Genomic DNA, 23,655 nt, shown 5'->3' on the forward strand with positions numbered 1-23,655 from the left:
GAATTCAGGAATAGTGAGCTTTTGTTGTTGGATTTCAGGCAATTTGGGTAAATGGTCAATAATGTCCTGCATGTCATAAAGATATTCTTCATTTTCTTCATCCTGTGCGGTACAGTCTAAATTACTTGTTAACAGTTCTTGCTTTATCTTCTGGATTTTTGTTTCGAAAGTATATGAAGAAGGAATGAAGTTTTTCATCTCTACCAACATTGACGTAGGATTCATGACTAACGAGTTTGGTGCTGTTGTTTGAATTGTTGTTGTGCCGATTGTTGAAATCATATCTTTTATACAAAATAAAAAAAAATAAATAAAATAAAACTAACTTTATTTTTTCATCTTAAGGAAATTCATGAAAATTCAAGACCCTTTGGGTCTCGCCGCTTAGCGGCTGAGGTTAGAAATGAGGGTAGAAATGAGGTTAGATAACTGTTATTTTTGACGAAGTGAAGATTTGCACTTCGTCAAAAAATCCCTGAAATCAAGAATTAATCCCGTCAAATACAAAAAAATGAGGGTAGAAATGTGGTTAGATCTAACCATCTACCCTAAACATTATTTTTAGTCATGGACTTCGTCCTCGCCGCTTTGCGTCTTTATGTTAAAATAAATGGTACCATTAATGATATCATGACTGTTCTCATTCATGTCTGATTTACATCTAATGAAAAAGTTTAGAAGAATTTTCTTATTCTTTCTGGCTTATTTTTGTCTTTCCAGTACTCTCGCTCTAATGGTCCCAGATGTGTTGACTTTGACTCTCTCAAGTTCTTAGATGGTATAACATCTTCAACGCCTCCTTCATATCTTACTTTATAAGTGTCATCGTTTGTGTTATAGTCAAGTATTTCAATAACCACTCCTCGCTTTGCTTCGTCAATGGTTTCAGCAAGTTTGCCATTACTACTTTCAACTAATTTATGTCGAGGGTAAAACGCAATAGAGTCGTCAGCAGCTTTTATAAGATATCCATTACCTTGCGTAGAGTCTACGATATAATAGTTTCTACTTAACCTTAAACGTTTCTTTGTCAACGGTTTGTCGTCAAGAACTACACGAACTTTTGTACCAGGAATGAGGGTAAATTGTGTTGAATTTCTGATATTTTGTGTTTGGCTTCGTTTCTTTTGTATATACTTTTCTTCTTGTTGTTGTGTCATTGAATTTGGTGTATGTCCTGTTGTAGAATGTGTTGAGGAATTATATACTTCGAGAAGATGTTTCATTGTTTCTTCGGTAAAGTCTCGCTCTTGGTTTAAATCTCTGAGCGTTCTTATGAAGCGGTTTATGATGCCGAGTATGTTATGGTTATGGTCTTCAGTAGTGTAGTGAGTTATGTTATGCTTAATGAGAAAATCTGTGATTTCATTGCTGAGGTATGCTGAATCCTGGTCTGATGTTAAAGTACTTGGGCTATGTTCTGCTACAAACTTTTGTAAAACTTAACACTTCACGAGTTCCTTTATTCCTCATTGGATATGCATATGCTTTACGAGTGTTAACATTAATGAAGATGAGGAATGGTTATGTCCTCCTTTTCTGCTTTGAATGAGAGTGTCAAATTGGTATGCGTCAGGAGCGTTGGAGTAAATTGGTAAAAAGTAGTCGTAAGGGTTTATTTTTGTTTGATGTACAACATTTTTGTCAAAGAACCTTTTCACTTCAGCTCTGTTAGTAAATCCCCAACTCTTTGCAGCTTCATTGAACTTCTTAAATGACCTCCATGGATGTTGTTCGAATACTTCTTCAAGCTCATTTATGTAAAGTTAAAGATTTTTATTCTAGGCTCAAGCGCGTTCATTGAACGCGGTACCATGCGAATATAGTCATAAATGGTGGCATATAATCTGCACCCGAGCCTGTTGGATTTGTTGTGAAAGTGTGTGAATGATTTCCTGTGGTTCCACAGAAAATACCTGCGCTTGAATCTACTGGGTCACTTGAAATATCATATCTATTCATTCCCTGTCTATCCGAACCTGCTGCAAGATTTGTATAACCTCTTTTTGTTATTGAATGTGTATGACTACCTGTTGTGTTTGTAGTTCCTGTATGAGTGTGCGGTGGAAGGTTTGCTTCAGTAATTTTCTTCGAACCTCCTGCCGTCTTTGAATATCTAGCACAGTATAAGAATTTGTCTACAATCTGCTTCCATTCACCAAAACCCAGAACTGTTGCTGGATTTGTTGAGTTCATTGACGTATAAATAGAACCAACAGGATATATGGTTTCAAGAATCTGAGTCTTTAATGTTTGAAGCTCTGTTTTGTCTGCTTTCTTATCTAACATTGCTGGTAGTTCATATGCTTCAAAGTTTCTGGCATGATCTTCAATGTTCATACATCTGTTATCTAAATTGTTTAGTGTATCTTTTACGCTTGTACTTGGATTCTCTAAAGGTGCACTTGAACCAAGGGTATAGTTCAATATTATGTCGTCTGCTCTAACAGTAGTGAAGGATTTATGTGTATGTTCTTTGTCAGCTTTCTTATCTAACATTGTTGGTAGTTCATGTGTTTCAAAGTTTCTGACATGACCTTCAATGTTCATACATTTACTATTTAAGGAGTTTAGTGTATCTTTTACGCTTGTACTCGGATTCTCTAAAGGTGCACTTGAACCAAGGGTATAGTTCAATATTATGTCGTCTGCTCTAACAGTAGTGAAGGATTCATGTGTATGGTTCTTGTCAGCTTTACTGTCTAATGTAGCTTGAAGTTCATTTATATCGGAGATGTTGTGTTTATGAGATTTCAAAACTTTGTTCATTGCTTCAAGTTCAACTTTGTCAGCTTTACTTTTAATAGCATCTTCAAACGTTATTTTTGACTTAACTCTCAAAGTAAATCTTGGTTCAACTAATACACCGTTAACATTGAAAGTAGAGGCATAAATTTCATCGTTATAACTAAATGCTTCTGGTGCTTTAGCTACATCATACTGTACAGTACAGCTTATGTCATAACCTTTAGCACGAATGTATTTATATCTTCTTTCATTAACATCTTCAGTGCTTATTTGTTCATCCTGTGTTAAATATCCATGGTAGTCCGTTATAATCTGTTCGTCTGAAGTTATATAATGAACGTGGTTCTTGACTTTATCACTCAGAGCTAAAAGCTCATTTTTGTCTGCTTTTTCGGCTAATTTCTCATTAACATCATTCACTTCTAATTCAACTCTTCCGCCAGAACTCTTATTATCATTAATCTTTTTCATTAATTCGGTAATTACGTCATAAAGACTATATTCTGTTTTCGGTTTTGTAAATAATGAGTCAAAATTTCTTTTCATCATTACATCGCTGACATTAATGATATCACCAATTCCTTTTTCATTTATTCTCTTCATTAATTCTGCAATAATGACGAATATATAATCTGTTAATTTATTCTCTTCATCGAGGGTTATAGAATGTTTTGAAATTGAATCATTAACTCCTCTAAATAAATCAATAACTTCAGGATACACGTTTTTAATGTCTCGAATAACCCGACCAGTATCCTGTTGTTCATGTTCTTCGTTCCCGTCGTTACGTGGTTTTATATCTCTAACCATCATCAACGCAGCATAACCGGAGGGTTTGTTGCTATCTGTTCGAAAATCCGTCCGTTATGTACGGTATATCTAAATAATTTCTTTGTGTTTGTTAAAACATTTGAAACAAGTCTTTTAAAACCATCTACAAAATTTCCTGTTTCACCTAATGTTCTTGCAGCATTTACAAGCTCACCCATTCCCGCTTTTGACCCCAAAAACGTCCATATTGCATTTATTTCACTCTGTATAGTTGTCCATTCAGCGAAACTAACACCCGCATTCGCTAAGCTGAAAATGAAATTCAGTGGATCGAACTTAATTCCACCTTCTTTTTCAATTTCAACGAACTCACTAACATGAGATTTTAAGTATTCTTTCGTTAAAATTGTTTTCCCCGATGTTATGTCATTAACGAAACTATCACCGTCAAAAGTTAACGAATTCAATTTCGTCGTTGATGCTTTTATTTCATACACCGCTTTATCAATAGTTTTTGGCTCACCTTCTTTAGAAGCATATGAAACATTAATGAATGAATTATATGTATTCGTGAATGAGTTAAAATCAATGATTTTCATTAATGACGCCTTTAATGATTCATTTACTGTTGAATCCCTTAAAGCAATTAATGAACTGTCATTTATAAAAGGTACACTGCAAACCGTCGAGTTTGGATCAAATGCTGTAGTTGGTGCAGGAATATTAATGATATAAGTCATTAAATCATTAAGTGACGTAAATAATGTTGTCGTTTTTGATTTAATTTCTTTAGCATCTGTTATATACGGTAATTTTATTTCTGTAGTTTCTGAATTAAAGATATTCGCTAAAATGTTTTGTAAACTGTTTTGAACAGCTGTGTAAACCGTTGAATCCGGAACTCTTACGATTTCACCGTCCTTAATAAAAGGCATTGCACATGGCGTAGTGCTTGGGTCAAATCTTTTTGGGTTATGATTCAACATATATTCTAATGCTTCATGAACAGACTTATATACTGTTGTATTATCTTTTTCAATAATTTCACCGTCCTTTATAAACGGCATAGTACATGGAGTTAAAATAGGGTCAAACTTTTCATAGTCCTTCCATTTTATGTATTTCTCAGTATTTCCATCAGTGATAACAATATATTTGTCAGTAAGTGTGAGAGAGTATTGACCAAAATATAAACGTTTAGCTCTGTCAGCTTCATACGCATATGCAGCTATACTCATATTTTAATGAGAATAAAATGTTGTTCTATTTACAAAGTACAGACCCAAACGAATACGGGACAGTAAAGCTACAAACAAACTTAGGTCTACAGAATGAGGCGCTTGCATTCAGAATGGTTGACTTTAATACTATTGCAACTTTTGTCATAACAGATGAAACAGATTTCATGGAGCTTGAAATAGATGGAAAGAAGCACGAAATAAGATTTCACAATAATGTAGAATATAAGATGGAAACATTAGCTGGAGTGTTAAATGCTCTCATAAATACTACAATAAACAAGGAGAACGAAGAAAACTTAATGAATGTTAAACTTATTGCAGGAGTTTTGAAGTTCAGTTATGCGAAGGAGTTTAAGATACCACGAATGAGTCATAGAGTTCAATTGCTTCTGGGTGCATACCATATGACATTTCCTTTGAAAAGTGTTGACAAAACGATTGAGATGAAATCTGTTCCATACGTATGTTATGGTAATTGTTTATACATTGAGTCTAAAATAGCTAATGTCACAGGCATTTCAGGAGTTAATAGTAAAGGTTCAGTAGAATATAATCTTCTGTTATGCAGTCAATTCAATGTTCATTCCAAACGTTCCTGTCATAGCAACTCATTTAGGTAAATGGGTTCGCATTAGTCCTCATAATTTGAAAGACATGCAATTCAGACTTGTTGACTTTCAAGGAGAGCCTGTAGAACTGAAGGCACCAGTGCGAATGACTGTTGAAGTTGACTTTTTAGAAAATATTAAATGCAACAGCTTACAAGAGAACTCAGAGCTAAAAATATAAAGTATGAATGTTATGTATTAGGCATGAACTTTGGTTGTTGCTGTTTGATGAAACAAATGGTTAGTTATGTCAGTCAAGAGAACAGAAAAATATTGTGTTAGTGAAAACTGCACCAAGTCAATAAGATTAGGTTTGCATTATGAAGATGAGTTCGATACTGTTGAAGAAGTTTTGGATAGATATTACAAATTGCTTTAATTTACTAAAACATATTTCAACAAAGCTTATATTCTGTTGAAAGTTTTGTATACTCGTTCGAATATTTATACTTAAACTCAACTCCTGTAGTTCCTGGTGTTTCAATGATGCGGATGTTACCTATTTTCATGAATGTGGCGTTTGACCACAGCATTCGATTTCAGGGTCGAGATAGTCAATGACACATTGTTTCCCTGTTATTCGTGAGATAACATTTTCAAGGTCCTCCTTTGTTAGAATTATTTGGTTCTTGCTTATAAGATTTGTCAAAAGCTTCTTATCGTCTTTGAGTAAAATTGTTTGGTATAACTGAAGAAGGTAATGGTCTACGTTATCTGAAGGATTTGTTTGAACATTTGTGTAAGGGTTGTCGTTGGCTTCTCTTGAAAGAATTTGGTCCAGTGGTGGATACTCTAACTTAACATCTGATGTAGCGTTAGCGTTTGAAGCTGTGTTTAAATTCACGGATTTCAGATCTGGTTCTTTCAAACACTCTGAACTATAGTTCTTTATGACAATATTGTTTGTCGTTCGTGAGTCAACATTTGATGTTGGTTCAATTGGAACATTAACGGCACCAGCTAAGATGGATTTGCTTCTCATTTCATATAGAATAAAAACCTTTTATATGTATGAAATGAACAATATACTCGACAAGGGTTTGAATGTAAAGCTAACGAATGAAAATATTGTTGAATTCACTGAGACAGGAGCTGTGTATAAAGATGTAGAACTACTGAACAAAAGAGCTAAGGGAAGAAGCAGGAACTGAACAAAGGGTGGAAGCCTATAAAAATTTATGTCAATGATGGCTCAGGAGGTTCAAACATAAAGTATGCAGAAAGTTATAGAGTTTATGCACTCAAAGGTGAAAAGCCTTCATTTAAGAACAGCTATTCTAACCCATATCCTCAAAAGCTAACGGATGGGGAAGTGGATGATATGAATGACAGCAAAAATATTAACAGAAATGGCGACAGAGATGCATGGAATTTGTTTACCATCAGTCAATTGAAGGTTAAACTTTAAAACAATGTTGGTCGTTCCCATGGAATATTTTTGACTTTAATGGTATTAGTCATGATATGAATCTCAAGGTATGAACGAGGAGAGATGAGAGACTTATATGCTTCCCAAATTTCTTCAAAAGGTAATGTTATACCTGACTGTTTCCAAATGAGTTCAATATCATAGCGTGAGAAACCTTGAAAGATAACGAAGTCAGTTATGAGACGTTTTATGTTTAAAGCTAAAAACCTCCATGTTTGCATAAGTATTGCTACAGTTAAATGGTAATGTCTGACTTTAGTAATGATGTTAGCTAATGGTGAGTCAGGCTTTGACACTAAACCTTTTCCGGCGAAGTCGTCACAAACGAGCAGAGTGTTTGAAGGATACTTTTTGAAGGGGTATTTTGAAAGTTTTGATAGAATGTAGTTTGTCAGTCGTTTCATATCGTAAACTCCTGAGTACTGACGTAAGTGGTGTTTGTCAATAATTCTTTCCATCTCTTCTGAAGTCTTTTGCATTCCTGACTGTATGAACTCTACGATGGCATAATATTTTCTCTTACGTCGAATGTAACGTTGAAGAAATTCAATGAGTTCACTGTCTGGAACTTTAACGACAGAGGCTTGAACTTTTGACATAAATGTTTTCGCTGTTGAATCCATTGAATCTGAAGTTGCTGATATAATGATTTGGTCATAGTAAGAGTCGTTTCCTAAACGCTCTGTTATGAGTATATGACGAATGAGGTTAAATGTCTTACCTGAACCCATCTTTCCACAATAGAAATACACACCATTTGAACAGAATTCATAATCTTTGCTGAAAGGAAGAATGAGAGAAGAGTTAAGTTTGTCTGTAGTTTCATTCATGTCTTCATCTACGTCATGTATTAAATGCTTCATTTTATCTCCATTAAAAATGCAAGTCAGAAATATTCAGAACATAGCACCGAGTCTAACTGACAAGAGTATAAAGATATACTATGAACATGTTATGATGAAACCAACCAAAATTCAAGAAAGTCAGTATACTTATGAATATCCAAGACATTGGGTAGAGTATGTAGGAGGTGAGAAAGCTATTGAAATCAGACAAGTTAGAAGTATTCCAGCAGGAAGGACAATATTATTGAAGAACTTTAATGTTTTGAGTATAATGATGAAACAAAGAAGCAAGATAGTTTTCCTGTTGCTGTGTATGTGAACCTAGACACAGGAGATGACATGAAAGTTTTTAACACAAAGCTTCAAACGGTAGTGAGAGAACAACTGACTGCGGAAGGACATCCATTACCTTCAGAAGTTACCATAGCATATAATTTTGAAACAAACTCAATAGATTTTAAAGTCATCTCTGCAAAGAAGTCAGGATTTACATTTAATGAAGCAGATGTATATTCGAATGAAAACTTCAAAGCTATTGCATGGTTAGATAATGACGATTGCTTTAAGAAAATTTAAATTCAGTGACTCAAAGATGTCAATAGATGACCTTCGTGGAATGTTACCATCGACGTTTACAGTGAAGGTTCAGCAGGATTGCTTACAAGATTTCAATTGGTGGCATTTGGTCTCGTGAGAACATTGTTATAAAATCCAGTATAAGTGAATTTGCTGAAGAATCTATATTATGTCTTTCAAACTATGTATTCGCCGCCAAAGCATTATAGTATAACAAACTTTGTCAGTAAGTTTAACATAAGACTTGTCGAACCTTCTTCAATGAAAGATGTTGTGCTACCTAAAGATGGAAAGGATGGACTCATTATTGAGATGATTTTAATTGCATATTAAATGAGCTTGTTCTTGAAGGTCATTCATGATGAAATAACTGTTGTAGAAGATGTTAGCAATTGTTCAGACATTTTGAAGCGTATAGATGATTAAGAAATAAGTTAGATAGACCGCAAAGTGGTGAGGGCGAAGCCCGTGAGAATGTTTATGTTTCATTGACTTTCTCCAGTAACGAGAACTTTTATGAGATAATATTGAAGAGAGATGATTTTAATATGGTGTAAATGGTAGCTTGGGCAGCTTTAGGCGCAATGGGAACAAAAGCATTAGCATTTGGAGCAAAAGCACTTGGAGCTTATGACGCAGTAAATAAAATGAGTGGAGGAAGAGTTTCGAAGACATTAGATGCAAATAAAGGAAGATTGGAGGCTGGGTTGCAAAGAAGTTAAGATTAAATAAAATAGGGCTCATAAATAAAGCATCCAATTTGGTTGCGACTGAGTCAGAAAATGCTTTAGGAAAGGATGATGAGTTTGCAAAACATGCAAAAGACTTTAATGACCAGATGAAAGGTGAAACAATGCATTTAAATAGAGTCGATGGAACTAAAGAAAATGTTTCTTCTCCACCAGTAGTTCTTCCGTATGGTCCCTATGGAATGTATGGAAACCCTTACGAAAGACCATTTGACCCATTGACTGGTGGAAGTAACTGGTATCATTACGGCCGAAGAAGAAAGACAGTCAAGTTGGAGACAGACGTGAAGAAAGCAACTAAAAAGAAACCAAGGAAGAGAGTTATAAAGCAATGAATTCAACAGGGTGAAAAACAGGTGAAAAAGAGGTGAGATCTCACCACTTCACCTAAATTTATTTTTGTGCTATGTTTTCATACGTGTGAGGGTGGTGATATCATTTATTTTTTATTTTATTTTTTATATAAATGACGAAAACTATTGAGATAACAAACTACAACGGTCATGAGTTCAAGAATTTGTTCTTCGTTCCTCGTGAAAATACATTCTATCAGATACGAGGGAGAAAGGGTAAAGTTAGTTTGAGCGTTTATGACTACAAGCATAATGGAAAGTTTATACAAGCATATGATACAAACGGTAAGCGTGTTTCATTAGCTTTGTCAAAACTTACAGGTATAAACTATGACAGTGATTTTGACCTATATGAAGAAGAAAGTGAGTCAGAAGATTATGAGCTGTTATATGAAGCACAGCAATGGGAGGAGTTGCAATACTTTTGTAAGTGAGAACGTTTATTTTTACATTAGTGAAGTCGTTTGTGAAAACATTAGTGAGGTGAAGTGGTTGGTGGCTGTGTAAATATTTAAGGTTAAGTTAGTGTTGTCGTTTGTGTTGTAAAATATACGTTAACGGTTTCGTAAAGTGTCAAATTCATATATGGTAAGGAGGCGCGCAGTGCTGCCGTACCCATGATATGTATACTAACTCTAACATATACGTATCTAACAATTCATTTGGAATTTCAAACGATCTTAAATATGTAATTGAATTTTGTATCTTCTCATTTATTTGAGAAAGTTTTTCTTCAGCATTTTCCAATAAAAATCTTAATGGATTCAAATTGGCTTCTTGATTCTGAACAAAATTTAATACTTGGTATAAACGTGATTGAACTTCTCTTTTCAATTTTGTTTTAGAATCTGTCAATCGAGGCTCGCGAATTCTAATTGAAGGAATAAAACCTGTTTGAAGTAAATCGTTTTTAATACGATAAAAGTAATTGGGTGCAACTTCTTCTAAAAGATTTTTGACAAAAACATCAATTCTTTTTTTAACGCAGCCAAAATCGTGATATTTTATCTTTTTAAATAAAGATTCAGAAACGTTATTCACAACGGTTAATTCATTTGGTCTGGCAGCGGCTATCCACTGTTGTTTATGAATGTCCCACTGACGTGTAAAGTATTGATTAAATTCCAATTGATCTTGAATTTTATCAATAATGTGCTCTTTATACATTTTTGCAGCATCTTCTTCTGTGCAATTCTTATATACGAAAAAAAGAGATCTGACATTGTGTCAGATCTCAGTAAAAGTGACATTTACATGTCAAAAAAATAGAATGAGTTTAAGTAATTAAAATTGAGGGTGAGAGTAGTATTGTATGAAATAATATCTCTCACCCTCCAATTCATCCTATGGCGCCGAAAAAATTTTGGTGAAATGCGACCACATTTCACCAAAATTTCTCGGCGCCATATAGAGAACTAGAGCCTGTGAGGTACTGATACTATCCATGTACCTCGCAGGCTCTAGTTCCAAGCCAAAATGGCTAAAATTGCCCGCAATTGTTCACATTGCGGGCAATTTTTAGCCATTTTGGCTGGGAATTGGAGGGTGAGAGTAGTATTGTATGAAATAATATCTCTCACCCTCCAATTCATCCTATGGCGCCGAAAAAATTTTGGTGAAATGCGACCACATTTCACCAAAATTTCTCGGCGCCATATAGAGAACTAGAGCCTGTGAGGTACTGATACTATCCATGTACCTCGCAGGCTCTAGTTCCAAGCCAAAATGGCTAAAAATTGCCCGCAATGTGAACAATTGCGGGCAATTTTTAGCCATTTTGGCTGGGAATTGGAGGGTGAGAGTAGTATTGTATGAAATAATATCTCTCACCCTCCAATTCATCCTATGGCGCCGAAAAAATTTTGGTGAAATGCGACCACATTTCACCAAAATTTCTCGGCGCCATATAGAGAACTAGAGCCTGTGAGGTACTGATACTATCCATGTACCTCGCAGGCTCTAGTTCCAAGCCAAAATGGCTAAAAATTGCCCGCAATTGTTCACATTGCGGGCAATTTTTAGCCATTTTGGCTGGGAATTGGAGGGTGAGAGTAGTATTGTATGAAATAATATCTCTCACCCTCCAATTCATCCTATGGCGCCGAAAAAATTTTGGTGAAATGCGACCACATTTCACCAAAATTTCTCGGCGCCATATAGAGAACTAGAGCCTGTGAGGTACTGATACTATCCATGTACCTCGCAGGCTCTAGTTCCAAGCCAAAATGGCTAAAAATTGCCCGCAATTGTTCACATTCCCATCTTTTGTTGGTAAGACGAAGAATATGAAATAAATTATGAAGAAGATAATGATGAATAAAATATCACTTTTTATATTTTTGACACGTAAAGTTGTCACTTTTCTGTCAAACTGTTTTTATCGTTTTCGTATATAACACAATCACGATAATAACATAAAATGTTCATAAATTTTTCGACTTCTGATCTAATCTCTTCATCATTTATCTTTGAGAGATTCTTTTTAAGTGCGCGTATTACATGTAGCGCGCACCAAAAGATATTGCACTCCGGAAATGAATTCCTAATCCCGTTGAAAATGTTTAGTGCACAGTCAGACATGATAAATTCAGGTTCTGTGTGAGTTGTTTCAAAATATTTACTTAAGCAAAAAGAAATATTTTCACTATTATCTGGATATATTATAAAATAACACAAAGGGATAGAATGAGTATTAGCAAATTTGGTAGCTAATACATAAAAAGGAAATCCATGAATAATTAATTTAAACGTAGAGTCTAAGTGATAAATTGGTGGTTTTTCATGAATTTGAGAGATCATATCATTATCAGAGTAAATAAAAACCAATTTGTCTGGAAAATCAGTATCTTCACCTTGAATGTCAAAATAAATAAGGTCATCATGTTGATCTTCCCATTGATTAACATAGTTTTGTAAAGATTGAAATTGATTTAAAGATATATCTGGTAAAGATCTCATAAGATCTTTTTGTTGTAAATAATATTTCAATTGATTGATTGCAGTTTGTTTCATAGTCATGTGAATACAAGTATGATCTTTAGGTATTTCAAGAGTGTGGTAGAATTTACGAAAAAGTGACACTAGAAAAGTGACACTTAACCTTAAATTTCCAAACACTATTTTTTGATTGTATTTTGTTATTTATATATATAAATATATTTATATATGTATATTTATATATGTATATTTATATATGTATATTTATATATGTATATTTATATATGTATATTTATATATGTATATTTATATATGTATATTTATATATGTATATTTATATATGTATATTTATATATGTATATTTATATATGTATATTTATATATGTATATTTATATATGTATATTTATATATGTATATTTATATATGTATATTTATATATGTATATTTATATATGTATATTTATATATGTATATTTATATATGTATATTTATATATGTATATTTATATATGTATATTTATATATGTATATTTATATATGTATATATTTAAAAGACGGTGGTTCACCAACATGATTATGAAAATGATGTCCATTTACAAAACTGTATTGATTAGATTTCATTTAAAAGGTAAAGTTAGCACTACAACTTCCCCATCTACAGTAATGTCTAATAATTGTTACTCCATCTGAATTCAAATGCGAATCTTTCCGATAATTGCAGTTAGCACGCATCTCTGATTGAACTCCATATTGAAGATAATGAATGAAATCAATATATTGTTTTGTATCAGCAAGGGGTGCAGGAACGGATTGATTCATTTAAAAAATGAAAAAAGTGAGAATTGTAAATAATTAAGGTTAATGTTGAATAAATAATACATCAAACTAGTTTTAGAGTTGATGTAAGAAGCGAAGAACACTACCAGTAAGATACAGCAGTAGTAGCTGCTTCATGCTGCATTGAGTATTGTTGAATAATTTGAAGTAGTGGTTTTTGAAATTAGCACCCCTATGAGAGCGCTGGCGGCCGAAACACCACTAGTAAGATTGTGTATTAGAAACTGCTTCATGCTGTGTTGAGTAAGCTTCGATGTCTTTGTAGGATAGCTTTCTGAGAGCGAAACAAGATAGTGTTGAAAAAAAAATTTTGAAAATCTGAGAGACTGTGCAAGAGCCAACGACCAAAACACTACAAGTAAGATACAGCAGTAGTAGCTGCTTCATGCTGCATTGAGTATTGTTGAATAATTTGAAGTAGTGGTTTTTGAAATTAGCACCCCTATGAGAGCGCTGGCGACCGAAACACCACTAGTAAGATTGTGTATTAGAAACTGCTTCATGCTGTGTTGAGTAAGCTTCGATATCTTTATCAGACCACCTTTAAATTAACCACTCACATTCTCACTGTGGTCCATCTAAAATTTGTAAACTTTATGACATAAAATTATATTATATGCAGGATCCCACCTATTACTTAATCTTTTTGGAATAAATGTTTTATAATATTTATCGATTGATTGTAATTTTTTGTATAAAAAAGTTTTTTATTTATATTAAAAATATATTCGGTTAATGATATTATCTTATAATTTGTAAATAAATCTAGTAATAAAATAACTTTAATAGTTGGTGTCACTTTTTCGAAAATTCTGGTTTTTTCGTTGTAAATAATATTTCAATTGATTGATTGCAGTTTGTTTCATAGTCATGTGAATACAAGTATGATCTTTAGGTATTTCAAGCGTTTTGTTGACTTCTTGTGTTGCATTAAGTGGACTTCCGTGATTCATGAGAAATTTTTTAATCCAAGCACGGTAAGTACCACTTGTAGGTGTATTTTTATGTTGTGGTGGTGGTCCTGAGTGAATATGAGTTAAGTTTGCAGATTTAAAAATGTAATTGTCGAAATTTTTAATAAATTTAAAGCCTGCAGGGCAGCCTTCGTATTCGCATCGGTGGTAGATTAATACTCCTGTTCCAATTGATAGTTTTTGTGGGTCTTTGACAAAAGTTAGTATACATATCTTCAGTACGGTGGCACTGCGCGCCATCTTACCGAAGATATGTCAATCTGACACTTTACAAAACCACTAACGTATATTTTACATCGCAGATGCAATATTTCTAATAACCTTAAACTATTTCTGCCACGTAAAGTATTTATCACATAAACCACCTCATCTCACCTCTCTGTACGTTATATATTGTGCGCAGGTCATTGCCCATGGCAACTCCCCGCGACACAATGCACGTGCATGAAAAAATAAACGTTCTCACTAACGTTCTCACTAACGTTCTCACTAACGTTCTCACTAACGTTCTCACTAACGTTCCCATTAATGTTCTCACTTACAAAAGTATTGCAACTCCTCCCATTGCTGTGCTTCACATAACAGCTCATAATCTTCTGACTCACTTTCTTCTTCATATAGGTCAAAGTCACTGTCAAAATAAATGTTAGTAAGTTTTGACAAAGCTAATGAAACACGCTTACCGTTTGTATCTACTGCTTGTATATATCTTCCATTATGTTTACTATCATAAACGCTCAAACTAACTTTACCCTTTCTCCCTCGTATCTGATAGAATGTATTTTCACGCGGAACGAAGAACAAATTCTTGAACTCATGACCGTTGTAGTTTGTTATCTCAATAGTTTTCGTCATTACATCCAAATAAAAATTTTCAGTAAAAATAAAACTAATGAAATATTTTATTCCTCACTGTCGTCTACTTTCTCCAACTCTTCTAACTTCTTCCTAAGTTTAGCAATGTTGTCCTCATGAAGTTTAATCTTTCTCAAAATTCCTTCTTTATCTAATGGTTGCTTTATCTTTCTAAACTGAACTCTACCATCCTTCATAGTATGAACGTAAAAACCTTCTGGAACCGCTCCTGATTTAATGTATTCTACCAAAAATTTTTGTTTCATTGCTTCAGTGACTTTAGTCGTCATTTTACTCTAAATAAAATGTTCAAATAAAATAAAAATAACGTTATTTTTTCAGTAAGGAAACGCAGGAGTTTTACGATTTATTTGAGGAGTAGGTTCTGGTTTAAATGTTGGAGTCGGTTTAGGAGTTGACTTTTGAACAGGAGTTTGTACTTCCATAGGTTCAGGAGTCATTGAAGGTTTTGTTTGTGAAGGCGTTGGTTTTGGCGAAGGTGTTGGAGTTTGTTTAACTTCAGCTACTTCAGTATTATTTACAACATTTGCTTTATTTCTTTTCAACATCATAACTGCTCCTGCTGTAGCTAGCAAACCTAGTGGGAGACCATATTTATATAAGGACTTGACCAAATGCTATTTTTGACAGGAGCTGGTGGAACACCTAACCTTGGTGAGACTGCTCTTTGCCATTGTGCAGCTCGTAAGAAATATTCAATAGGTGCCCCATAATCGTTTGGTAAAGTTTGTTTCATAGATGGTGAAGGTTCGCGAGAGCTTGATGAAGAACTCATTTATAAGCTTTAAAAATAAACGTTCATCCTTTATTCCTCACTGTCGTCAGCTGCTAAGTTATAGTCATCTAATCTTATTATGGGGATTCCATTAGCACGCACCTGAATGGCAAAGCAACAATCCCTCATAAATCCAATAAGTGGCTTTGGTACATTTTCAGTTGCTAGTTCAATAGGTCCTTTAACAGACAATTTGTATGTTATTGGAGCAGTAGATGTTTGACCTTGCTGGAAGCAAAAGTCCACTTCTGTTGGAAAACCACATAAGAAATGTGTGTTGTCATAGCTATCCCATTTATGTTCCACACTACCATCATCCACCAATGACCTCATAACATCTTCATTAAATCCTATCATATCATTGTTTGTATTGCAAGCGTTCGCAACCATTTCATAAAATACAGGTCCATATGATTTTTCAGGTTCTGCAGGCATATTTCCATAAGCTCCCATGGAAAGCTGAAGATATTTAAACTTAGGGTTCTCAAAATTAACATAATAGTTGTCTTTCTTTCTAAATAGTGCCCAAATACTTTTAACATTAATAGGCGTATAAGCTGCTGTAAATGTTGCACTTGAACTATCTGTATTCTTTGAGAATGAACCGTCCATAGGAATCCAATCCATAACTTTAACAGGAAAACATAAAGCCTCGTTTGTATAATGTTCTACAAGTTCTGTATAAATGTTAGGGTCTAAAGAGAATGACTTTGGATGAATGAAACATTCATTAAAATCCATCTTTGTTCGAAATAGTTGCTGGGTTACAGTTGTAATAGTAACTGTTCCACTAGCTTCTACTGCCTTCGTTATCATAGTGAATGGTTCATTCCATGGAACAAATTTATTTGTCGGTGGATTTGAATCTGAAGCAAATGCAACTTTAAGAGTTGGATTGAAAGCAATGATATCATTTACAGATATAGATGTGCATTGTAAGGCGTCGCTACTGAACTTTACTTTAAGCTGAATGTTTCCTGCAAAGCTGGAATAAATCGAATAGCTTCTAATGGAAGGAATCTTCTAACAGGAATTCTTAAACGAAGCTTAAAATCAAATGATTTTCCTGCTGTAATTGGACCACTAACAATTTGTCCTGTTCTGCATGTTCCCGAATGACTCCATACATCTTCATGTCGAGTCTTTGAGAAAACATCTACTTTCTTTATTTGTTCGGTAGTTTGTGAGTTTGAAGTTATATATGCTTCTTCTCTTGCGTTGTCTTGAGAATATACGATACGACCATTTGCAAGGATTTGATATCCAGCAACTGCATAGAAAGCGTCATCGAAACCAATCCAAAATCCTGGTGGGTTTGTTTTATTGGAACCTGAACCAATTTCTTTATCTACAATAAATTGACCTTCCATTTTATACGTAATGAATGTATTGTAAAGGTCCAACATATTTTCACCAGGAGGTGAGAGATTGAATGTTACCCATGTGTTATCTTTAGCAGTTCCAGGTTGTGATGGAATCTTTGCGTCAGAATATTTTCTATTAGTGTCACCAATTTGAACTGCATTGTCTATGATATCGAAATATGAGCGAATCTGATGAATATGCTCTGCTGGAGTAAATTCGTTTAGCTGTTCGTTCTGCATGTATTTACTTCAGATAAAAATATCTATTTACTTCATTATTCTCACTCTTCTTCTTGGCATTCGTGGTGGAAGTTGTTTCTTGACATTTTCAATGAACTGTACATTCTCTTTTGTCTCAACTTCTTTCACTGGGGTCAGGATTCTTTGACTCGGTTTGTTTTTCAATGAAATTCACGAACTTTGCAATAAGCTCTTGGTTCGTTATTGAAAGAACATCTGGCTTCTTTTCTTCTTGTTCTTTTGGTGGCTCAGTTTGAAACAGAAGGTTTTATATGGCTTCGTGGCTTCCCTTGCCATGCACCTTAATGTTGTCGCTCTCTCTGCATTCGCTAATGGAACCTTTCTTTTTCTTACGTATATTTTACCATCTTTACTCTGACTTACGTAATAGAAAGGATGTTGTATTCCTCTTGCGTCATTTAATATAATAGACTCTCGCTCTGATTTTGACAAGCTCATTTTACATCGGTTAAAGTTTTAAGTTAGTTTTTTATCTGCAGTCAAATGACTCAGACAAGTCATATGGACAAGACCCAAGGGGTCATAGATGTTGAAGCATTGAAGAAAGAAATTCGTGAGCAAATTTTATCCGAACTGAAGGAACAAAAACAAGAACAAAAGCCAGAGAGACCAAAGAGAAAACTTAGTGAAAAACAACTTGCTGCATTAGCTGCTGGAAGACAAAGAACCCACGTTTGCTGGCGAAAAAGCTAGAGAAGAAGCAAAAGCAAGGAAGAACAAAAAGCAAAGAAGCTGAAGCAAAGAAAGAGTAAATGGTTTATTTTTATCCGAATTAAATGTATAGACAAATACCTTTATCTGTTGCGTTCAGTAGTGAAAACCCTGACGTCAAAATAAAGGGGAACAGAGTAACGTTTAAGTTTCCAACAGACTGGATTGTGAACATAAATGAAGAGAAGTACATTGGCATAACATCTATGTATATAACACGTGCTTTCAGAAAGGTTGACTTTATACTTCAAGTCGAGATAGAAAATGACGAACAGTCTTTAAGCGCCCAAAACATTCACATATACAAATACTTTAAAGACGATACAACATTGTTGCAATGTATGATTTCATTTAATGAGATGTTCGAGAAAAAGTTCAACATTGAAGTACAAACTTTACAGCCTTTACGTGAGTTTCTTGCACAACTGAAGAAGAAGGTAGTCAGCCACAACTTATAGACTTTCATTATGAATTTAATGAAAATGAAGATGGAAACATGACTGTCAATTCATTGTATTCTCACCATTCAATGAAGTCGCTAAAAAGAAAGAAAATCCATTACGTATAAGATTTCAAATCTCGAACCAAGTGATGATTTCAAGAATGTTTTCAATTATGATGCAATGCTTCCGAGGAAAAATGAATTTTCAAAGATTGTAACACCTGGCATTTGGGATAGAAAGCAAGCTATATTATATTCAAACTTAAGTAAGGAGTTGAAAATGAGTTCATTGGTCATACAAGAACTTCACCACTTCCTAACCCTAAATACTATAAATTAACTGGCTTCAATCGTGAGTTTTGGATAGACATGTTCTCCACTCATGACCATAAAGCCCAGTGTTCTTACCTCCAGACCATAAGGACTGTCTCTACATTGAAGCACAACTCTTAAACTCTACCATCGCAGTATTGTAAAATCTACGCTAGCTTATTTTTATCACGAATGACCTCATTGCTGACAAAAATAAATGAATCATGACCTCAGAACTTCAACTTACGAATAAAGCTTGTTTTAGTCGTTATTGAGAAGTTAAACTTTTCAGCAAAGCAAGGACTAGAAGACTTACATAAGTCGAATCCAATCTCTTGACCATCATGAAGTGCTTTGTAAAGTTTCATTAAACTGAACTCAGAGTCTTTGTCATATGTTCCAACAGGTATGTGAATGTTCTTATCTTCATTGTAATAGCATTGTATAGCTTCAGGAAACATTTCATTAGCGGTTAAAGCAATAACATCTTGCTTCACGCCTTTCATTCTGCAGTGAAATGCAACTTCATTTAAATCGTTAGTGAGTAAGTCTATGTAGGTCTTCTTTCCACAGAAAATACTTTTATAAGCTAAACTTTGTTTTCCAGGTGTTATTTCTGCGAAGTCAGAATGGAACTGACCAAGGTTCTTTCCTATAAGTTCGCGACCGTATCTCTTCTTAAACTCTGCTGCAAGCTTTGGTATGTCTTCATTGAAAATATGCATGCTATCACAGTCCTGGTAAAATATTTGAAGTCCCATATCTTCAGCAGTACAGAATACTTCGTTCATTATTCTCTTCGACATTGATAGAATGTTAACACCAAGTGGACAGAAGTTAAAGTGTCTGCAAATGCTTTTCGTTAGCTTGAAAATAGTTTTATCTGAACCATCCAAACCTTCGAACTTCACTATATGGTTGTAGTTTCTGATGGCATATCTTATAGCATCTTTGTCATTTACTATGGTTATTTTTGACTCAATAGGAGATAGAATAGTTTTGCCATAAATACTGTTCAGAATGAGCTTTATATTTTCTTGCAAAGGATTTCCTTCTTTCTTATACTTTAACCTTAACTCAAACAACTTCTTTACTTCATCTCTTATTCTAATATCTCTGTTTCCATCGTAATAGTATCCTTGCAACACTTCACATTTGACACCTTGATATTTTATAAGGTCTTGTAATGTTATATGGTCAACATACATGAGACAACAAGAGTTTGAACTTCTGGGAACGTTAAGTTCTGGATTTAGTTCAGGGTCACAAACTATTAAAGGAAAGTGTCTATGTATTCCAATCTCTGTTATCTTAATGAGAACAAAGAAGCCGGACATAAACTTTTCACCAATGGGTTCCTTTTGGTCGTCATCGAATAAATGTCTCATGAGATACTCTGTGCTTAGCATCTCATCCTTCATAACCTTTGGAATACCTTCTAAAGTATAAAGTCTTGCTATAGCGGATGGATATAATGAAACAGCGTCGAAATCAGCAATGAGTTTCTTTTCGCTCTTTTGTTTCATGTTATCTGACAACATACATCTTCCACCTTGAATACAGCGTGAAATAAATTCTCTTGGTTTATTTGAGAGGTCATAAAGATTTCCATTCGGGAAGTATACTCTGTTCTCAAACAATTTGTTAGCAATTGAACAAATACTAACGTAGTCATAAACGTTTAAATCAAACTCTTTCAATAAGTCATTGCGGAACTTTACAAAACCTTCTCTTAAAATTCTTACATCTTGTTTGCAGTAAAACGTGCTATATTTTTCTAAGTCGAAGTGGTTTTCATCTATTCTGCAACCTTTGATGGAATCTATGTTCTTCATGAACGTTTCAATATCTTTTACAAACTTACATGCTTCAGAAATGACACCAGTTCTGTTGTCATTTGCTAACAAAACACTGCTGTAGTAGTTGTATGGAAATACTTCTTTCGGTCCTGTTTGTAAGTTAAACATAGCAGGAAATAGTTTAAGCTTCTTATTTATAACACTGTAAGAGTCTTTTATAATAATTGCCCTTCCTTTATATAAACCAGTTATTTGCATTGTTCGTGAACCTTTAATGATGGGAGTTCCTTTCACTTCTGTCATGTGTCTTAAGATGAAGTTTATATCATAACTGAGGTTATGGAAATATATTAAACTCTTGTCAGGAAGTCTTTCCAAAAATTCTGTTGCACAGTTTTGACCCCAAATGCTTTCACTAACTGAACCATCTTCACTGTCATAACAGATGTTAAAAGCTTTATGAAAGCCGTCTGTGCTACACTCAAAGTCAGCAAAGAAAACGTGCTCAGGAATGAACTTACATTTAGCTTTATTTACTTCTTTTGACTCTGCTTTCTTCTTCAGTTGTACACAATACTTTGGAGCATATGTCAAATCTTTAAATGGTGCAAGGTTCTGTTTATATAAGTCAGTCGTATATGTGAAAAGTTCTCCATAAGAAATAGGTTCGAAATATTTGCACTCCCACAATGTTTTCATAACATCCCATAGCGGTGTAGTTCTATCATAACGAACTACATATTTATCTTCTCTCTTTGTATAAATCTTCATCTGTTTCTCAATGTTCATTCCACCACAAGCTTTGAGAATTTCTATATAGTTTCGAATGAAGTATGTTGTCATTGGAAGTCTTTCATTTAGCATGTAGTGGTCTTCAACAAGAAGTAAGTCAATAGTTCGAGCAGTTTCACATTCTTTTGGTATGTAGCGAATTATTCTGTTATCTTTGGAGTTGTCGAAATAACCAATGGTAACATTAAATGCTATACCTGTTGCGTCAGAAATTTCTTGTACTTTACTTTGAGGAAAGTCTCTAACACGAATGACTTCTCTCATGTGGTCAATAGTTTCTTCATTTACTCCAGCCTGAATGCAAGCATAAACGAAGCAGTTATCTTCTGTCATAAGTGTTGCAGTTCTTTTGTTCAGTTCATTGAAGATTTGGTAGCGTTCAAGATTTATAGGTAATGTGCAAAGATACTTCCAGAACTGCCCGCTTCTCTTCTTATAAAACTTCTTTTCACCATTATCTTTCCAAAAGCTTTCTATAAGTGCTGGGTTTCCTGTTTGCTTAAGAGCTTCCAAAATGGCTTTCTGGTCATTTGTCAGTGTGCTTTCATCTCTATATGGTCTCTTTTTTGGTTTGCCTTTCTTTACATCTGACATCGTTAAGCCTTCATATTCTGTTAAATCATACATCTTTATTTCAGTAAGATTCTTTATGTTTGTCAAGAAGAAGTCATAGTGCATTTCAACAATACCTGCAGCATTTGCTTCTATCTCTGATATAAAGTTCTCCTTCAAGAGCTGATGTAGTAATGTTCCAATATTATTGAGGTTTAACGTAGAACATTCATACTTTCCACCAAGTTTATAACATACCATCCATCTCTGTTGGGAGTTTATTTTAATTTTCTCTAAGAGTCTCATGAAAACCTTACCGAAATGTTTGTGTAAGTAGTCTCTGTTTGGTTCATCTAAAGCTTCGATGTTAAAGTCAATGAGTCTATTGCCTGACTTCACATTTCTCTTCCTATTCTCTTCATCTTTCTTTAACCATCTCTCACCTTCTTTTGGTTTGTCGTCAATGGAACGAATGACATCGTTAGCTTTGCGAACTTGTTCTATAGCACTTTTAAACATCTCTCTTCTCTGTTGTTTCAGTGTGTCGTCTCTTCTTCTTGTTTCACCAACGTTCGCATTTGTTATGTCAAACATTTCTCTTCTTACTTCATGAGGTACAGCTCTTCTTGTTTCACCAACGTTTGCATTTGTTATGTCAAACATCTCTCTTCTTACTTCATGAGGTACTGAACGTCTATGATATAAGTCAATAGCAATGTCATTTAAAGGAAATGCTCTTGCATGGACTTCGTCCTCGCCGCGTTGCGGCTTTATGAACTCATGAATTCTATCATAACTTATTGCACCATTGTAGTCTTTAATGAAGTCAGCGAGTGCTTTTTTGTTTGTTGCGTAATGCTTTGCAACATCTATATTAGCTTCTGTAAGAAGTTGTTTTATTTCCGAGTGTTCTAACTTAGACAACTTCCGATACATCTTTAGTAGGAAATAAAAAAATATTTTTTGAAAAAATTAGATTAGATTTTTTAAGGCTAGTTTTAAAATATTTCGAACATTTTATTTTAATGAAACACATGCAAGATTGCAAGTTCTTTTCATACAATGCTCTCGCTACTGCCATCAAGAATGAGTTCAATAATGCTTCAAACGTTAATGTTATCTTTAACAAGAAGTTTGTGAAAGAATCTAAGTTCGGTCAGTATGTCAGACCATTAGCTATTGTCATTGACCGCAAACGTTATACTTCACAAGAGTTAGCAGTAGTTTTGAAACAAAAGGGTTTCTTCGTGAATGTCAAAGATACTCATTATACTGTTATAAAGAACTCCAACATTGACTTCTTCAGTATTGCTATGAATCTTTCCGAACAGAAAGAATATAAGAAGGGTGAAACATCTGTGAAATATTATCCTTCATCTCTGAAGACAATAACGAACAAAGATGTTATACAGAAATTCTTACCAAAGGTTGAAGAAGCTTCAATTGACATTGACGAAGGAAGTGAAATGGTTGAAGAAATTGACCCTGACGTCATTTAAGCAAAAATATATTTTTGTTCATTCTTCCTCTTTGAAGTTATCGAAATATTCTGTTATTTTTTCCTTCAGTAATGGTAAGTCTTCTTTGAAGGTAAGTATTGTGCAACCTTTGATGTCATAGTGTGTTTGAGGAAGAGTATTTTTGACAATTTCCTTTATTTGCTCATTCGGTGTCATTGAAATCGGTAAGTTTCACGATAGAACC

At 34.2% G+C, this 23,655-nt stretch overlaps 7 protein-coding genes and 6 pseudogenes across 13 annotated transcripts, besides 10 other annotated features; 5 read left to right on the forward strand and 8 right to left on the reverse strand.

Moving 5' to 3' along the window:
* Positions 1–9,955: part of a mobile genetic element that runs on past the window's edge.
* TVAGG3_0452130 lies at positions 724–1,756 on the reverse strand (annotated as a pseudogene). Its single transcript has one exon. A coding segment is annotated over exon 1 (1,033 nt).
* Positions 1,798–2,769, reverse strand: TVAGG3_0452140 (keratin-associated protein family; the record flags this gene model as incomplete). The annotated part of the gene is made up of 1 exon (XM_051234660.1): positions 1,798–2,769. One exon carries the CDS (start codon positions 2,767–2,769, stop codon positions 1,798–1,800), a length of 972 nt encoding a protein of 323 aa, XP_051104390.1.
* On the reverse strand, positions 3,301–4,118 carry TVAGG3_0452150 (annotated as a pseudogene). Its single transcript has one exon. A coding segment is annotated over exon 1 (818 nt).
* TVAGG3_0452160 lies at positions 4,775–5,549 on the forward strand (annotated as a pseudogene). Its single transcript has one exon. A coding segment is annotated over exon 1 (775 nt).
* TVAGG3_0452170 lies at positions 5,744–6,350 on the reverse strand (annotated as a pseudogene). The gene has a single exon. A coding segment is annotated over exon 1 (607 nt).
* Positions 7,626–8,448, forward strand: TVAGG3_0452180 (annotated as a pseudogene). Its single transcript has one exon. A coding segment is annotated over exon 1 (823 nt).
* Positions 8,994–9,302, forward strand: TVAGG3_0452190 (protein of unknown function, DUF4107 family; the record flags this gene model as incomplete). The annotated part of the gene is made up of 1 exon (XM_051234661.1): positions 8,994–9,302. A coding segment is annotated over one exon (309 nt), but the record flags the coding sequence as incomplete, so codon positions are not given.
* TVAGG3_0452200 (uncharacterized protein) lies at positions 9,434–9,754 on the forward strand (the record flags this gene model as incomplete). Its single annotated transcript, XM_001299362.1, has 1 exon — positions 9,434–9,754. One exon carries the CDS (start codon positions 9,434–9,436, stop codon positions 9,752–9,754), a length of 321 nt encoding a protein of 106 aa, XP_001299363.1.
* Positions 9,955–10,513: a mobile genetic element.
* Positions 10,514–10,678: 165 nt separating this feature from the next.
* Positions 10,679–10,787: a mobile genetic element.
* Positions 10,788–10,927: 140 nt separating this feature from the next.
* Positions 10,928–11,036: a mobile genetic element.
* Positions 11,037–11,177: 141 nt separating this feature from the next.
* Positions 11,178–11,286: a mobile genetic element.
* Positions 11,287–11,427: 141 nt separating this feature from the next.
* Positions 11,428–11,536: a mobile genetic element.
* Positions 11,537–11,656: 120 nt separating this feature from the next.
* Positions 11,657–11,718: a mobile genetic element.
* Positions 11,719–12,417: a mobile genetic element.
* A 1,494-nt stretch (positions 12,418–13,911) lies between these two features.
* Positions 13,912–14,265: a mobile genetic element.
* Positions 14,266–23,655: part of a mobile genetic element that runs on past the window's edge.
* Positions 14,970–15,212, reverse strand: TVAGG3_0452300 (uncharacterized protein; the record flags this gene model as incomplete). Its single annotated transcript, XM_001298171.1, has 1 exon — positions 14,970–15,212. The coding sequence occupies one exon, from the start codon at positions 15,210–15,212 to the stop codon at positions 14,970–14,972; it is 243 nt and encodes an 80-aa protein (XP_001298172.1).
* On the reverse strand, positions 15,261–15,718 carry TVAGG3_0452310 (annotated as a pseudogene). The gene has a single exon. A coding segment is annotated over exon 1 (458 nt).
* On the reverse strand, positions 15,749–16,171 carry TVAGG3_0452320 (uncharacterized protein; the record flags this gene model as incomplete). The annotated part of the gene is made up of 1 exon (XM_051234662.1): positions 15,749–16,171. One exon carries the CDS (start codon positions 16,169–16,171, stop codon positions 15,749–15,751), a length of 423 nt encoding a protein of 140 aa, XP_051104392.1.
* On the reverse strand, positions 19,039–22,257 carry TVAGG3_0452330 (organellar and viral DNA polymerase type B; the record flags this gene model as incomplete). The annotated part of the gene is made up of 1 exon (XM_051234663.1): positions 19,039–22,257. One exon carries the CDS (start codon positions 22,255–22,257, stop codon positions 19,039–19,041), a length of 3,219 nt encoding a protein of 1,072 aa, XP_051104393.1.
* TVAGG3_0452340 (uncharacterized protein) lies at positions 22,977–23,450 on the forward strand (the record flags this gene model as incomplete). Its single annotated transcript, XM_051234664.1, has 1 exon — positions 22,977–23,450. The coding sequence occupies one exon, from the start codon at positions 22,977–22,979 to the stop codon at positions 23,448–23,450; it is 474 nt and encodes a 157-aa protein (XP_051104394.1).

Source organism: Trichomonas vaginalis, chromosome V (assembly GCF_026262505.1).
Source record: "Trichomonas vaginalis G3 chromosome V, whole genome shotgun sequence".
NCBI classification, from domain to species: Eukaryota; Parabasalia; order Trichomonadida; family Trichomonadidae; genus Trichomonas; species Trichomonas vaginalis.